Source organism: Pteropus medius, unplaced genomic scaffold (genome assembly GCF_902729225.1).
Source record: "Pteropus medius unplaced genomic scaffold, Ma_sr-lr_union100, whole genome shotgun sequence".
NCBI classification, from domain to species: domain Eukaryota; kingdom Metazoa; phylum Chordata; class Mammalia; order Chiroptera; family Pteropodidae; genus Pteropus; species Pteropus medius.
Genome location: NW_024352787.1, coordinates 1,165,092 through 1,181,454, shown reverse-complemented (window position 1 = coordinate 1,181,454; position 16,363 = coordinate 1,165,092). Strand labels below are relative to the sequence as shown.

Here is a 16,363-nt window from a genome sequence, read left to right as displayed (position 1 = left end):
GGACATGCTGGGCTCCCAGAAAGCTGAGCAGCCCGGTGGCCTGGTGGCCTAGGTAAGCCTAAGAACGGGGCCTCACGGGGCCAGTCTCAATCACAGGAACGAAAGGCTTCTCTCACTTCAAAAAAAGCACCCAAATCTTCTGAAGAGAGATGAGCAGTCTGGCTTTTTTTTTTTTCTTTCTTTCTTTTTTTGGTGGTAAAAAGTACAGCCTGGAACAAAGTTTTATTTAGGTAAGTCTAATAAAAAAATACCAAGAAGTAAAACACATTAAAAACTTTATTTTGTTTCATATCTGTCCAAATTTACATCAATTTGATATGTTTCTACTCATTTTACAGAACACAATCATTGCAATTTCCTTAAATCTCAAGAGTGACCCTGCTTTAGATCTTTTCATGTTCGTCCACCTCCGGCCTTCTCCACCGCTCTGTGATGGAATCCTCCACGGTCTACTCTGCCTTATGCCGAATTTCCGGTCAATCCTTGGGGCCAGGGAGAACCTGCTTCTAGAGGGGCTGGCCCTGCAGCTGGGAGGGGCAGAGTGTTTTCTTTCCTGCTCTAGGGCTGAGCCCACGCTGGGCCAGCCACTGAGCACGTGTTGCTCCAGCCTGCCCACTGTCCTCTTTGCTTTCTCTTGGCCTCATTTTCACCCCAACCTGAGTGGATAACTGTGGATATTCTATGTAAAATTAACTCGAGTCAAGTTTCATGGAGTATTCCAGATCCTAGATTCAGCATTTATCATCATTATTTTTTAATGGAAGTGGGGAGGAGGAGGGGGTGGAAAATTCCCTGGACAAGAATGGGCTGGGACAGTATAGAGTAGAATTTAGTTCTGTTTCTCCTTCATCGCCTAGGCCTGGCCAGCACTGCACGCAGCAGATGGGTACTGCTCACCCCCTTGGAAGTGTGGACACTGAACAGTCACTGGGGTTTGAAAGCCAATTTGAGAAAAAAAAAAAGAGATGAAAAAAGTCCATGTGGAATAATCTGACATGTCCTTTCTTAAAACATTCCCCTTTCTCCTTTTACGGCATTTATGATCAGATATAATGTAGGAAGATGCATTATAATAAAAAGAATATTATAATAGCAGTAATTTCTCATCTGGAGTGTTCGTCAACTGCTTGCAGATATCTGCAATCTGAATGCCTTTTAAACATTAGAAACGAGTGATGATTCTTCAAACTAAGGAAAATACCCGATAAAAAATAAAGATAGAAAACACATGCTAATTTAATGGCAAACTTAGAGTATGGAAATGTATTTTCGATACTCTTACAGTAACGATCTTGGAATTAAAGGAGGGAGCGCGAGAACCACCCTCTGCCCAAGAGAACAGTGAGAATGTAGGTGCCAGACGGTGCTGGGTGCTCAGGCTGATTCGGTATCGGGGACAGCGCCCGCTGGGGTCAGCAGCTTGGCAAGCGCCAGTGTCGTCAGCTGGGACCGTCACTGCTGCAGCAGGAAGTTGGTAGCCACATTAAGGTCATTGTTTGAAGCTCTCAGGGCTTCCAAAGCATCACCTCGAGAAAATCCCATCTCCATGAGCCGTGCGACCTGAACAGAAACAACACCAGAAACCTGATGAGGCTGATGGCACTGCCAGTCGTACGTCAGCTCCAAAATGCTCTTCATGTGAGTTTTGTAGGACAGGCTAAAAAACAAACTATTTTTCATTTCAGTGTGAAATCAGATGTTTAAAAAATTATAACAGGCACATTTTAAAGTGGTTACTATTTACAGCCAATAGATACACATTTTCTCATTGAATCCTCCTTTTAGAGACCAGAAATGGGGCTCCTGAGGATCAAGTGACCTGCCAGGATGAGCAGAGGGTGGCTGAGGAGAGGGTGGCTGAGCTCGTGGGACCGGAAAGCACGTCTGTGTAAGATACCTCATGCTCATCCGCCTCACCACACTCCTTCAGTGACACATCTGATTCCTGAGGAATAACTTCTCAAGTCGCATTTCCTACTGCATGCAAACAATCGTTTAACTGGAGATTTATTCCTGATGCTGGCAGACACTGACAATAAAGATGCTTTTGAGTTCTTGGCATCACACAGCTAGAACTCATCCTGTGTGTGCCCATACGTTTTTAGCATTTCATATTAGTTGTAACATTTGCTAAGTCCCCAGCCTGGGGCTCTGTAGGCAGTAGCAGCCATGTGTGAAGCGGGGTGACACAGGGGCAGAACCGCTGGAAAGAGGCAGGTAAAGCCACAAGGGCAAGGAGGATGAGGCTTGCATTTTTTTTTGACCACAAATCCTGAACCTGTGAATATAGAGGTTTCCTGTACTTTTACATATAGGCAGCCTCCAATGTCAAAATAGGCAGAGTTACTAAAGTTTATTTATAACCTATTTTCCCATTTAAAAATGTATGATAAAAGTATTTATGGCCCTGGATGAGCTACAGGCATCTATTTTTCGTACTTACATTAAAATATACTACATTTGCAATAATACATAGTGAAAACTGATACCCTTACAAATGTTGAAATTTTTAACAATGTGTTGTTTAAAGAGGCTTCTGTGGGCTGAGGACTCAGTTACCATTTCTAATCTTTCCCGTACAAAAAAAAAAAACGTGCTCGGTGCCACCCAGTGTTGAGAATGCCGGATATTGCTTTCCTACTCCTCCTTCCCCTGCCTGGGGGAGCCAGGTGTACGTGTGATCGTGGGGCGGGGCGTGGGGTGGCTGGAGGAGAGAGCAGGGGGTGGGAGGGGTCTAAGTCTGCGAAGAGAGGAAGAAGGTGCAGAGCGAAGTGAGCGGTGGGTCGGGGAGAGGACTGGAGTGACTTCTCAGCACCCCCCAGGCCCAGACCCCAAGACCCCCTGTCCTTCAGGGAGCCTTAAGGAGAGGCTAACCCAACTGAGGAAACATGGCACAGGGGACACTTCTCAGAAGCTGGGCTTCTAGCCAGTGTTTTTCAAACTGAGACTGATCCCTCATTAGTGGGGTCATGAACAGTTAGTAGGTTATGACTAGGATTAAAAAAATGGGTGAAGTATGATATTCCATAAAATTTCATTTCAGTTCTCTACATTCACACACATGTATGCAGCGGGCTGTATTTCTTACTGTGGGCTGTGGTCAGAAACCTTTGACAGCTGTTTTCTACAGCAACAGTCAGTGCCGCGGGTGATTTCCAGCTCGACTCCCCAGGCTGATGGGATAGTGCAAACAGAATGGCAGGAATTTTCTGGTTTCATTTCCCACTCAAAGAAAGAACTGGTTTTTTTAGAATATCAAGAACATTCTTCGGTCACTGGCTAAGATGGAAAGTTCTTTGGCAAAGGGAGCAGAATCTGCCCCTCACTTGTTGCCATCTGTGGGACTGCAACGGTCCTGATTTTGCCCTTTGAGGTCGACAGAAAGCACCCCAAACCCTTTTCTGCGCAAAACACTTTGAAGGCCGCCTCCTCCTCTCCTCAGCCTTCCTGCTTCTCTAGGCAGCACCCCCACTCCTGGTTGGTCCCAGGCCATGCGGGGCTACGTCTCCCACCCTCACTGGTGGTGTTTCCTCTGCTGGAAGACTCTTGGCCTTGGCCTGGTTAACTCCTTCTCATCCATAGGTCTCAGGGTGCTTGGCCCTTTCCTATGTCTCCAGACTAGGAAGAACTCCAGAGTAAAAGTCTCACGGCCTCGTTGACCTCTTTTCTGTGCTCCTTACAGCTCTGACTTTTACCTGTATTTGTAGGGTTGATTGCTTCTCCATATCACTGTATTGTAAGCTTTCTGAGAATAAGGGCCCTGGCTGCTTTCATTCATTCCTGTGTTTCAGTATCCAGCACTTTCTAGCCTTCCTCCCCCAATGCTTGCCATTTACGCCATCTCAGAATATGGTGCCCAGAAGTGAGCATAGTACCGCTGGCATGCTCTGACCAGGGCAAAGGGCAGCTAGACGGCTGTCTTCCTGTGATCACGACCCTTATTACAGTAGAGGAATGCTTTAGTAGTGTGCATACACGTGTGTATTTGTGTTCACGTGCCCTCGTGTAGCTACATCAGACTGCGGTGGTCAGTTGAGTTGGAGCCTGCTAAAAACCCTCAGGTATTTTCACATGAAATGATCTCAAGCCAGGTTTCTCAATTCTCACCCTGTAAGTTTACATTTGATCTTCTAGGTTTAGGACACTGTACACATCCCTGTTAAATTTCCTGTTTTCTAGCCAACTAAAACTATTTCCAGTTTAAATTCTGTTGTCTACTATGTTAATCAGCTCCACACACTTATATCATTCCTAAATCTGATTAGCAAACCTCTACAAAGTATTCAAGTTATTATTGATGCAAATGTTAAGAAGGGAAGTTCAAAGATGAAGCCCAGAACTCACCGGAGACTTCTGTTTCTATTCAAGTGGCTAATTAACATTTTAAAAGAGGTTTTTAATCAGTTTTAAACCCACTTCATATTATCATTATCCATTACGCATGTCACCAACATATCTCTTAAGGTGATGAGATACTGTCAAATGTCTTGGTGACATCCTGTGTCAACAGGAGCAGTTTGGTGCTCACAGCATATAGACCACAGAATTCTCTTATGTTCACAAGTTGATAATCTAATTTTAGGCTTCTGCCAGACAAGAAATATCAGTTTTGCCATTCACTTCTCAGAATTAACACTTTTGCCTTTCCTGGGGAGGCATTTCAAACTGAGTATTATCTGCTTTCTCTACTCTGATCAGCATGCTTGGGGACAGGGGCCACAAGATATGTACTGGACGCATGCATGTCAACAGAGAAGAAATCACCTCATCGATCCAGGTAGTCTTACTAGGTTATTTCTGCTACTGGATTGAAATAAGCTTGTATGATACTTATTCTGCTTATTTCCATTAAGGACTACTCTCTTTAGTAGAGCCAATGTAGCCCAGTGAGGAGGTGGGCAGCTCTACCTGCTCTCTGTTACCCACAAACATGACACCATGGCCCAACAACTTAGCCATTCTTAATGACTTTAAGAGGGTGGCAAAGACTGTCCTCATTATCATCTCTTTGGCACATTTAGTACTTTAAGCATAGCTAAGGACTGGCTGTTTCTTTGCACCTAGCCAGCAGGAAAAAAATCTACTTGTTTGGCAAATCATGACTTATAATCTATAATTAATCCACAAGATGCTGATGGTGGGCTGGCCGTGACAGAAGCCACCAAGGCAGAGCAGCAGCTCAGGCCCTAGGATCTACAGAGCTTGCCCACTCCAGAGAGGTAAACATCCCTCAGGTCTAGGATGTCTGGAGTGTGTCCTAGATCGATAAGTGATATCTGGTGTAAGGAAGAAAGCTTTCTCTGCATGCAAGACTTCTCCTGAGTCCATTCTCTCTCATGCACACAAACAACCACACATGCGCCGTCACTGGTTTTGATAACTAAGCCAGGTTTTTTTTTAGGTCTTTGTTGAAGAGAGTGTTTGCTATTATATGCTTGCCGTGGCTGGCTGTTCATCCTGGCTTTGGAGCTTTCTGTGTTTTTTAGGGGTGAGAAGGTAGGTGTGATCAGAAAGTTTTCATTGCTGGTACTTTGACCAGATGAAGAAACCCAGGAAGTAGGAATAGTGTTAACATAGTACTTCTTTTTAAAAACTGAACAATTACACTAAAGAAGGGTATCTGTAAGTTTCCTAAACTTACCTGTAGTGTCCAAAACTGTAAACATCCATGGAAAAATAAAATTGAATGCTTAGGCTTGGGTATGTGGATAATAATTAGGCAGAAAAAATGAGAAGTAAAGAGAACGGGGTTCTGACGGTGTTTTCTAACTGCTTCCATCTCACAGTGGACAGCCCGTGGATGGGGTCCCCCCACAGCCCTGAAAGTTGGCCAGGCCTTCTGCTGCTGTCCCTCCCTCGAGTGGTTCAACAGTTCACAGAACAGACGATAAGGAATGGGGCATGACCCAGCAACATGGAGAATGGACATCCATAGCTCTCTTGGATGGACTCTAACAATTACTGTTGTGGACCTTAACATCTGTTCTGAGAGCTCCAACGTGCCCAGTCCTAGTGCAATTCATTACTGTCTCTGTGTGACATGCTTAGCACGTGACACATGAGTTCCTGTGCTCAAATGGCAGAAAGGAAAAATTGAGGTCCATTGCAGACCTGTGGTCAGGTAAGCCAAATGTAGACTGGATTCCAGAAGTTCACAATTCCTTAAAATAAAAACAAAAGGGAGGCTGGCAGTTGTTTTAGATCTGACCCAAGTGCAAGAGGATCATCCTAGCCACCACTGCTGGCAGGTGGGGACCTAGTCAGTGGCAGAGAGAGCCTGAGCCCTGGAGTCAGGCTCTACGTGACCATGTATTCACTGTGTGACCCCAGGCAGGAGACTAAAGCCTCAGTTCTCAGTTTTCTCACAGTTTTGAGGATAAGAGATGCACGTGTAAAAGGCCTAGAACTGTGACTGGCACATAACACATAACAGGTGCTCAGTAAGCATTACCTCTTGAACAGTGACAGGGCCGGGACTGGATGTGTGAAGATCCCTCCCTCCGAACCTCTCAAGCCTTAGTTCTGAGACTGACAAAACCGATGGTGTGACAAACCACCCCTGGGCTTTCTTTCGGCCTTCTCTTTAACTGTTTCCACTTCACTAGTTTTGTATCCTTTGTTGGTCAAAGGACTGATGTGTCTTTTTACAACAATCAAACGCAGGCTCATTTTCAGAGAGGGCCATGGCTAGCATGTAGTGGCTGGAAGATTGTCTCAGAACAGAAAAGCCACCCCCTCTGGCACCTTGGTCATTGCCATCAAGGGAGAGGCTCATGTGTCCCCAGATGATAGGCTCATGATTAAACACTGGTTCCACAGCTAAGTACACATATATGTACACCAACTGCCATGGCTAAATACAGCCACGCTTAAAAACAAATGCAAGTGAATTTTGCTACTTATTTCTAGTGCTTAAGTGGCATAAACAAGAACTGGTTCAAGAAAACTTGTGATGAGACCGAATGAAGTCAGAAAAATAGGAAAAATCTTTTTAAAAGGTGAGCATAAAATTCTAACAAAAAGCCCACATTATTTTTGTGACTCTTGATAACACCTTACTTTATATCTGTATAAATTCTAGGAAATACTCAATTCTGATGATCATATAAATAATGTTATTTATAGATATTCAGTCTACCTCCCTCACACCCATTCAAAGCATATATTTTATTAAATAAATGAAATCTCACCAAAAATCTAATTTGTTTTCTCTACAGACTGTTTCCTGTCTATTTAGTTCATCTATAGTAATGAGAACCATCTGTTACTTGATCAGATCTAACTAATATCTAAGGGAAAAGAAAATTTTAATGTAAAATCTCTTGATCCTATATGACCAAAAGACAAAAATACATGATCAGTTTAAATCAAGTTGTCAAAGTACAGAAATATCATTAATTTGACAAATATTTACAGACAATTTCTGCTGTTCTAAGGCCTCCCCTAAATAACCAGAGGGTTAGTGAGCGGGTTGGTTCGGTGACTCGCAGGTTGCGTTTTCCCTGGCAGATGATCTCCGTGAGGGCTGCAACCACACTTGCCTTGTTTCCCACCCAGCATAGAGTATGGCACACAGAAGGCGCTTGGGCTTTGATCAGAAAAGGAGTGTAAGTTTAGCGATGTAAGATCTTTAAGGAACTGACAACTTAAGGAGAAGACAACCAATAAACATCTTGGGGACAAAATGAGAAAGCTGGTAAAACAGAATTCTGGAAAAGAAGATGCTAAAATAGAGACATTTTCTGATTTAAGCAGAGTCCAGAGCGAGGCAAAAGCACACTTTTTATCTCAATCAGTATTGATGGGCAGGGTTTGCAGCTGTCTTGCAGTAGAAGCTCTGGCAGATTTTTTTTTTTTCTTTTGTGTAATGCAAGTTCCTGATTTAAGCTTGATTGCGAGGCATCTACTTCAGTGATGGCTATCTGGAATAAACACATTGCCAGCTGCATGACTAGATAAAGAGCCAGGTTGCTTCCCCCAAGTGAGGCCTTTTTGTTTTAGAGATCTTGGTTGATTTCTATAACTGACCATTTGGGCCAGTTTTTTCTCTTTCACCACTTAAATTTCCGCTCTTATGTTTTAAACTCACCAATAAAGAGTCAACCCATGAAACCCTAGACCCCTGCCCTCAACCCCAGTAAAAGTAGAACCCCAGGCCCATACACGCCCGCACTTCTCTTTCTGCCCCCCGCCCCGCCCGCCTCTTGCTCTCTCCACTGTGGACCTCTCTGTGTGGCCCCAGGTGTGCTGTGTAATTTCCAGGTCTTATAAGAATTCACCCCCCAAGTTTCCTGATGATTATTGCTAAGCCGAGATCAGCGCAAAACAAGTCTGTTTGGAGAACTTTAAAATGTCCCCAAAGGAATTTTCTAAAATGCATTTCTGTCAACATTCCTTTTCTATTTCAGAGCACAGTAAGTACCTTCCTCCTTTGCCTGTGCATCACAGGAAAGTTTCTGTCTAAAAATTCTCACCACAAAATATCAGAATAGAGTTCATCTTGGTTTCTAGTCTAAAGACCTAAACGATCCTTTTCTCTAACTTCTTTTAGAAACCAGGTGTAGTTGGGTTAATCGCCAGAAAGAGTGTTAATGCTTTTCCTGTCTCCCACATCAACTTATTCATAACAACTAAACTTACCCAAATGTAACATCTCCAATGCCTGCTTTCTGTAACTAAAAACTTGACTTCTTAGAGGCAAAGATCAGAGATAGCTTGACTTAGGGGATAGAAAAGAGAGTCGTACTGAGATTCCAGCTTAGCCTTGTAACTGGTATGGAAACACACACCTGGGGAAGGTTCCCAGCCCCCAGCAACCTTCCGCTATATCAGCTGCCCTTCATCAAGGACCCCTCAACGGCCACCTGAGGCTCTGAGTACCGCAATCTGTCTCTCTCAGCTGGCCAGCCTGAGGAATGGGAACTTGGACAGGAGTAAGCACCACAGAAGAGCACTGTCACCATCATCTGACAGTGCTCCAGAGGGGAACAGGTAAAATATATTTTTCCCATAATACGCTTTTCAAAGAGATATCACGCCGAACGAGAAAAGAAACCTATAGAGATGGAGATAAATCAGTATTGGTTTTCCTTTCCTTCTTTTCCCTTTAAACATCCTCTATGATTGGGACTCGTGTCCCTACTATCTCAAGATAACTCTTACTTAAGAAAATAAAAGAATTCCCACTTTAGCATTCTACTTGCAAGTCAACCATTTTTTGAGACAAGTAAAATAGGCCATTCATTCCAGTGAGATTTATAGCAATTCCTCTCAGTGAAATACTCCTCTGCTTGTTTTGCTCAAATAAGACTGTGGTTTTCTTTAACTTCCCTTTAGCTAAGGGCGTCAAAAACAAACAGTTTTTTTTTTTGGTTTTTACTTCCCAAATTCTGATGCTTGCAGAAAGCAACGCCCACCTAGAAGGTGGCCTCGACCCAGCCCCAGGCTGGGTTGTCCATCTGTGGCAGGCAGCTTCTGGGGCCACATGTGCACCCTGCCAGGAGGAAAATCCCAGGAGAGGCTATGGCAATAAGGCTCGCCCTTCCCTCCCCTTCACTATAACTATTGTCTGTCACCTATCAGGGCACACTGCCTCTCCTGCCCCACCGCCACCTGCTGCGAGGCCACTGTCAGATCCCCAAGGGTCATAGCATTCTCGCTGACTTGAACAGCTGAACCACTGTGATCACACCTGTTGGCTGAGAGAACTGTTTCTGGTTATTTCATGTTCCTGCCTGGCTACAGGCTGCTCAGTGGCCCCGTATCTTTGCGCTCTCCTGCTTGGTTCAGGTTTTGATAGTGAGGACGCTCTCACCACAGCCTGGAGGGGCTCCTTTGCTTCTATCTTCTAGAGTACCCAGCAGAATTAGGCATCCCCAAAGTTGGTTAATTATTTGATTGCCACCCAATATTCCATTCTAAGACATTTAACTTTGGCATTTTCTTAGAAAACAACATTTGCAGTCTACTAGCAGTAGAGATTGAAAAGTCTGACATAGTACCACTCTCTAACACATTTTTAAGTGAAAACGAGTGTTCTTTTGGAAGAGAAATCCACTGACCACACTTTTGCATTTAGTCCTGCTCTAACCGCTGCTGGGCACCTTCTGTGTGTCAGGCTCTGTGGTAGGTGGGAAACAAGGAAGGAATGGAACCAGGCTTCACGGAGCTCACTGTGTGCCAGGGAAAATATATAACATGCAAATTGCTAGACCAATACCCAACTCACTGCAATTCAGAGCAGAAGCACAAAATGTCCTTCAAAACAAACACATATTAGTGAGGAAATCGTTTTTATAAGGTGAGTATTTTGAAGATATGGGGAGGATTCCTGAGATGGGAAGAGACCTCACTGAGATTAAGATTCTCTCATACTAAATACATTTGGCTTTTTATCAGCTAAGATTGAAAGTGTCTTGAGTGTTTCTTGAGCCACTGGATATTTCAGAGGACATGAATGGGAGCTGCACTATGGGTCTCATGTATTATAAACATACCAAGTGGTAACAAGTCTTGTCTGATCAAGAGTTTTGTCAGCACCTGATCTGTAACATGATTCCTGAGCAGGGGTGGAAGAAATTACATACATGGTTATGCTTATGACACAGCTTTTCCTCCACGTCTAGTCCATCTTCTAGGGAAACTCAATGATACAATTCTCCATTTAAAACCTTGTCACGGTTCCTTAATGCCTATAGCATAAAGCAAAAGTCCACATATCACCAAAAGCCATTGCAGAGCCTGTCCTGCCCCTTCCCCAGACAGTGCCCCTGGCCCCTGGTCACCCTCCATTCCAATCTTGCCCACCTATGCTGCCCCAAATTGGATGCACTTTTCACCATGCCAAATCTTTACAAATGCCATTGCCCGTAACCCTCCGGGCACTGGCTATCCTTTCTCAGTTTCAGCAGCACTGGAACATTTCTAAACAGTTGACAGGAGCCGTCTCTTTGCCTGGCTCCCTGCTCTGGGCTCTACGCCATCACCTCGAGGGCAGGTAACTGGCTTTATTTATCTCTGTACTTCAAGAATCTAGCCCAGTGGTTATCCCTGCAGAGAAGACAGCTAGGAACTGTTAGCTGACTAAAAGGCAGAACAGATGTGAATGAAAGAAAGAAAGGTGAAATCTGTAACAGCCCATGTTTATCTTCCTTTTGTTAAGTACCAGCTTTGGATTTAGTCTTGTCTAACTTCCTTGTCCAATTTTACCTGTGTCCCATTAAGCATAAACCGAAAGGCCGTTTTCTAGGCTTGGGAAGGACTCTCGAGAGACAAACTTGGTAAGTTTTTTCCCTTTCATTTAAAAAAAGTATGAAGCCAGTATGACAAAATTTCATTATTTGTTAATTTCTAGTATAGGTATAGTATAAAAATCTCCAGTTAAAAGAAAAAAAAAGAGAGAAATGGAATTTTATACACGCATATGAACACACTCACACATATACTTATTTTTAAGATAGTAGAAATTTGAGCATATTCGATTATTAAAAAGAGTCACTGGATGGCACTTGGTTTTGGCATATTCTTAAAAAGGGGCTGGGGTAACATCTGCAAGGGGTGATCACTGGCAAAGGAGTTGGGGGGCAGTCTGCTCATTGAAAAATAGTAGGAGTGGATTGTGAACTAAAAATCCAGAAACTTGACAGTAGCAAAAGTACAAAAGGTGGCAAAAAACTTCTGTGGCTGTATGTAGTAGACTACTACTAGATTTATTAAAGGAAACACATTCCTTCTTAGGATATCCTTTGTTTTCAAAATAGATGAACTACATTTCCTATCTTAAACAACTCTCACTAAAATTCCTGAAGTATCTATTTACATCAGAAAAAACTCAAATAATCATTTCTACTTCTCTCGGTTTAGAAAATTACTAAGTTTCTTAATGCATTAATATTACACAACTCGTATTAAAAAAAAGTTTGGCATATTTAGTTGAAAAACTAAGCATAAAAATGTTTTGTTAATCTGAGGTATCTTAATGCATTACTAACAAATATTATTTTAGATAATGTCTAGCCTCAACAAAGTAATCAAGAGATTATACATTAACTATAAATTTCTGTTATTGTAAATGTCTTGAGGGCAAGAACAATATCTTTTCTATCTTTTACAGTCTCTCTGGCACTACCAAGAGTCTACATAATAAATAATACCAGGGAGGACTCCGTCTTCATGCATTGACGGTCTATAATGGTCATTTTCAAGGATAATCAAGGAACACAAAAAACAAGATTTAGAAACTCAGTGAATAAGGAAGCATATATTAAAAATGACCTTTCACGTAGTTATTTCTTTTCATATCACAGCAAGGAAGAAGTAAATGCTGTTTCCAACTGACACTGACACCCTGTTAACCTCACTGTTGTTATTCTAGGAGGATCAAGGAAAATGATTCATTATAAAACCTTAAAGACTTCAATAGCACACATTCTCCTGTTATCTTTTTTTTTTTTTTTTTTTTTACAAAGTGCCGAAACTAAGAACTATTTAACCTTTAAATACCTCATACGGTTAACGGCTGTTCCGTGAGGAATGTGACCCAAAAGTTCTACGAAGTAAACAGTAATAGACCAGAACTCTATTTCCTTTCACCTGAATTTGAGAGTGATAGCTTACTTTTTAATCTGTTACCATAAATACCTTACAACTGCCGAGTTATTGGGCTTTACTTTCTTATTGTGGGGATAAGATTTTTCTAGAAATTCTCTAATGGAAGTGGAAGAGACCTATGGCTCTTCAATCCACTGCTCCATCCTAAAGAGCTGCAGGAACGGTCAGTCTGAACTGAGAGGCTACAAGGGCAAGGGGCAGGATCAATCCATCAGGCGCAGTCAACTGGTTTCTTTCAAAAGCATTTCTCGTGGCCTAATCCAGGGTGGCAGTGGGAGCCCTGCCCAGGGGCCCATCTTGAGTTCCAGGAAAAGTGAGGACATAGCTTTGCTGCGGAGACTAGATGACTCGGGTCTAAGTGGAATTTGTTCACTCTCGGGACAGGGATGGAGGAGATGATGGGCCTGGGTGTTGTGACCAATTATGAAATGCTGACCTTAATTTGCTTTTGTGAGAAGAAAGCATCACATATGGAAGGAAATTAATGACTGTTATTATTGCGATGCTCTAAACTCACTTTTATAGATTTTTTAAAACTGTAGTTTGAAATAATTTCAAACTTACAGAAAAATTTCAATAATTATACCAAGAACCCTTGATTACTCGTCATCCAATCTCACCAGCTGTTATTTTACTACAGTTGCTTTCTCACCTATCTATACACACACTCTCACACTTAACGTCCCCTGAACCACATGTCCGTTTACGCCTTAATACTTCGGTGTGCATTTAATTTTCTCAGAATAAGGATATTCTTTCCTAACCACAGTCAGTATAGATACCAAATCTAGAAATTTAACATTAGTAGAAAATGATTAATTAATATACAAGTCCAATTCCAGTTTCATCGACTGACTCTAAAATGTCCTTTCACCAAAAATTATTTTCCAGTATAGAATCCATTCCAGGATCATGTATGACATTAATTACCATGCCTCCCTAAGTCTCCTTCAATCTGGAACAGTTTGTGACATTAGTATTGTTGAAGAATACAGGTCAGGTACAGTACGTCTCTCAAATGGGGATTGTCTGTGTTTCCTTTATGAGCAAAGTTATGCATTTTTCATTGTCACATGACTGTTGTGTTCTTTTCAGGGCATGCCCACATGCTCTTTGTTCCATTATTGGTTATGTTAATTCTGGTAACTTGGTTAAGCTGGTGTCCAATTTCTCTACTGTATAGTTACCATTTTCCTTTTGTAATTATTAAGTAACTTGTGGGGAGAGACTTTGAAATTAGATAAAAAACCTGTTCTTCATACAATGATTCTTTCCTGAACTGGTTTTTATTCTGATAGTTGCAAAACCATGATTTTCCAAAACTATCATTCTTTCTATATTTACTACTTTACATTCTACTAAAAGGAAAAGTATTTCCCTTGCCTTTGTGGATGTATGAATTCATATAAATATTTATTTATCTAGTAATATCAGTATGAACTCACAGAACCCCGCCCCCTCGTTTCCATGGATTATATTATAGTACTGTACTTATTTATTTTGATGCTCAAATCTAATGTGTCAGATTTGGCCAGTGGGACCATCTCAAGTGAACTTCATATTGTCGTGGCATGCCCCCTCAGTTATGCTGAACTTCCTTAATTCCTTGCATAAGGTGGTCTAAGTTCATCTTGCGCCTTCCTTATCCTGGACCTGGGACCCACCGTTCCTCTAAAGAGGCTGGTTTCTATTAGTGGGTAAAATATTTAGAAAGTAGATCCTCAGTGCTCCTGGAATGCCATTACTTCTGATTCCTTTTGGTTGACAGAGCTAAGATCCATGTACATACACATATCCTTATTAAGTCTTATTATGAGTTTATGCTACATCTCTAATTCCTATCCAACCACACAGGGTTCTTCCTTGCCTTTCCCTGCTCTGTATTTTTGTTTTCCTTCTTCAACAGTAAGATCTACTTACTTCCTCATTTGCTCAAATCTACAATACATACAACGCAATTTCAGAATTGCTGTACACTATGAAAAATAAACCTAGAAGAGTTTAAGATTTCTTTGCAGTTCTTTAAAACGAAGGGTATATTATGTCCAAAAGTTACTGATGTTAATTCTCCCATATGATTATGTTATTTATTTAAAATACAGTTGGATCACTCATTTCTGTTTCTTTTTAGTTTTACGTTTGTCCTTACCAATTTGCTTTTTTGAATATGTAAAAATTAACTGGATTCCTAAAGTCAAAACCATACAAAAAGTATACCCAGAAAAGTGCCACTCCTTCCCCATCCATCCGCCTCCTCTTCTCCCACCTCTTGGAGGGAACCACTTTCAATAGTTTCTTGTGACATGAAGTGTTATACATTTTTAAATAAGTGATTACAATGTATTTGTTTTCAAACTATGCCTTCCTCCAACTCATAAGACCCACAGTAGCCAATAAAGGCCCAAAGTGTCTACCACTGCTATAGGTGGCACTTTAACTGCTATTATAATCTTTGTATTTATATGTTCCATTTCTTGCAGGTCTTGTTCACCAAAACTGCTTGAGGTTTGAAGCATTGGTTTAGGATGGGTACAGGTGTTACTGATTACCTGTTCCTCAGAAACCTCTAGAGGAGGGGGTGCTTGCTGTTCAGATCGCTGACCATCCTGATAGTTTATATTTCGTCGCTGACGTAAAGGAGGGAAAAGACGATTCCAATTGATCATTCCTCCCTAAAAAGAGATCAATACATAATGATCAGACACAGAAGGGGTAGAACTATCAAAATGCTTGAGAGAGCTTTCTCTTGCAATGCAGTCACACCTATAGACTGAGAAATAAAATGTCACATTGATCTGCTGTATGCAAGCAATCCCAATCCTAAAGTATCACACCATCCTTCAATCGATAGGATAAAATCGGTAGCCTGTAGTAGGTGCACAGAGAGAAAAGGCAATAGGTACTGGCAAAGCTATTTGTTCAATTTGGTTCTGGAAGACAGAGAGGAAGATAGAGATATTCCTAAGCTCAGCCCCACCATGTCCCCGTTGGCCCTGTCCCATCCCCACTGACTATGAAGCTCAGGGCTTTGCCAGGTGTGACAGGAAAGAAGACTATGGAGAGGAGGCAAATTCACTCTGGCAACCAGAAACGTGGAGCTTCCTTCAGCAGCTCTACAAAATGCTTCTCCCCTTCTTTATCCTCCTGGTCCTCTTACTTCTCTTCCTTTTATTCAAGTAAATTCTAAGCATGCTCAGTGGAGGAAGACTGCAGGTGAAGATAAAACCCAGATTGGGGGACAGGCTAGAGAATTGGGAGGTAAACCTTACACACAGGGACAAGAGGTTCAGAAGTAAGGATCAGAACTATCCTCTTGAGTGGCTCAGATTACTGATGGTAATCTCTTGCTTATTCTATGTTATTAATAATAATAATAAAAAAAATCACCATGTGAAGAAAATATGCACTGCATGATGCTTTTAAAGAAATCCATGTTTTAAGCTAAATGCAAATTTCTCAATTTAGAAAAAATTACAGACTAAGACAATCTGAAAATTTTCCTACTATAACCATCTAAAAATGCTAGGTAAATTTAAAAAATATTTCATATGGATAGCTGAACATAAAAGGAAGAAACGGAGGTCCTGAGGTGCCAGAAACGAGCTCTGGAAAACTGCAGCATAAGCAAGCAAGCTGCCAAGGACAGGGGTGTAAGAATGAGCACATATTGCTAACTCAGAACTGCTTGGGTTGTACCACCTATTTGAGTTCAGGAAATGAAACACTGGGTCTGAAAGAGGTAGTGACTTTGAGC

The 16,363-nt window shown here is 41.8% G+C and overlaps 1 protein-coding gene across 3 annotated transcripts in view; it reads right to left on the bottom strand.

Moving 5' to 3' along the window:
* Positions 1-258: 258 nt before the first annotated feature.
* The window catches only part of UBAC2 (UBA domain containing 2), a 158,353-nt gene continuing 142,248 nt past the window's right edge, over positions 259-16,363 (bottom strand). For 2 of the 3 annotated variants that reach the window (XM_039849445.1, XM_039849444.1), the window contains 2 exons: positions 15,159-15,281; positions 259-1,560 (listed from right to left, as the gene is read on the bottom strand). In XM_039849445.1, the coding sequence (XP_039705379.1) occupies positions 1,453-1,560; positions 15,159-15,281 (231 nt within the window). In that variant the 3' untranslated portion in view covers positions 259-1,452. The remainder of the gene's footprint in view (positions 1,561-15,158; positions 15,282-16,363) is intronic. The other variant, XM_039849446.1, reaches the window with a different exon arrangement.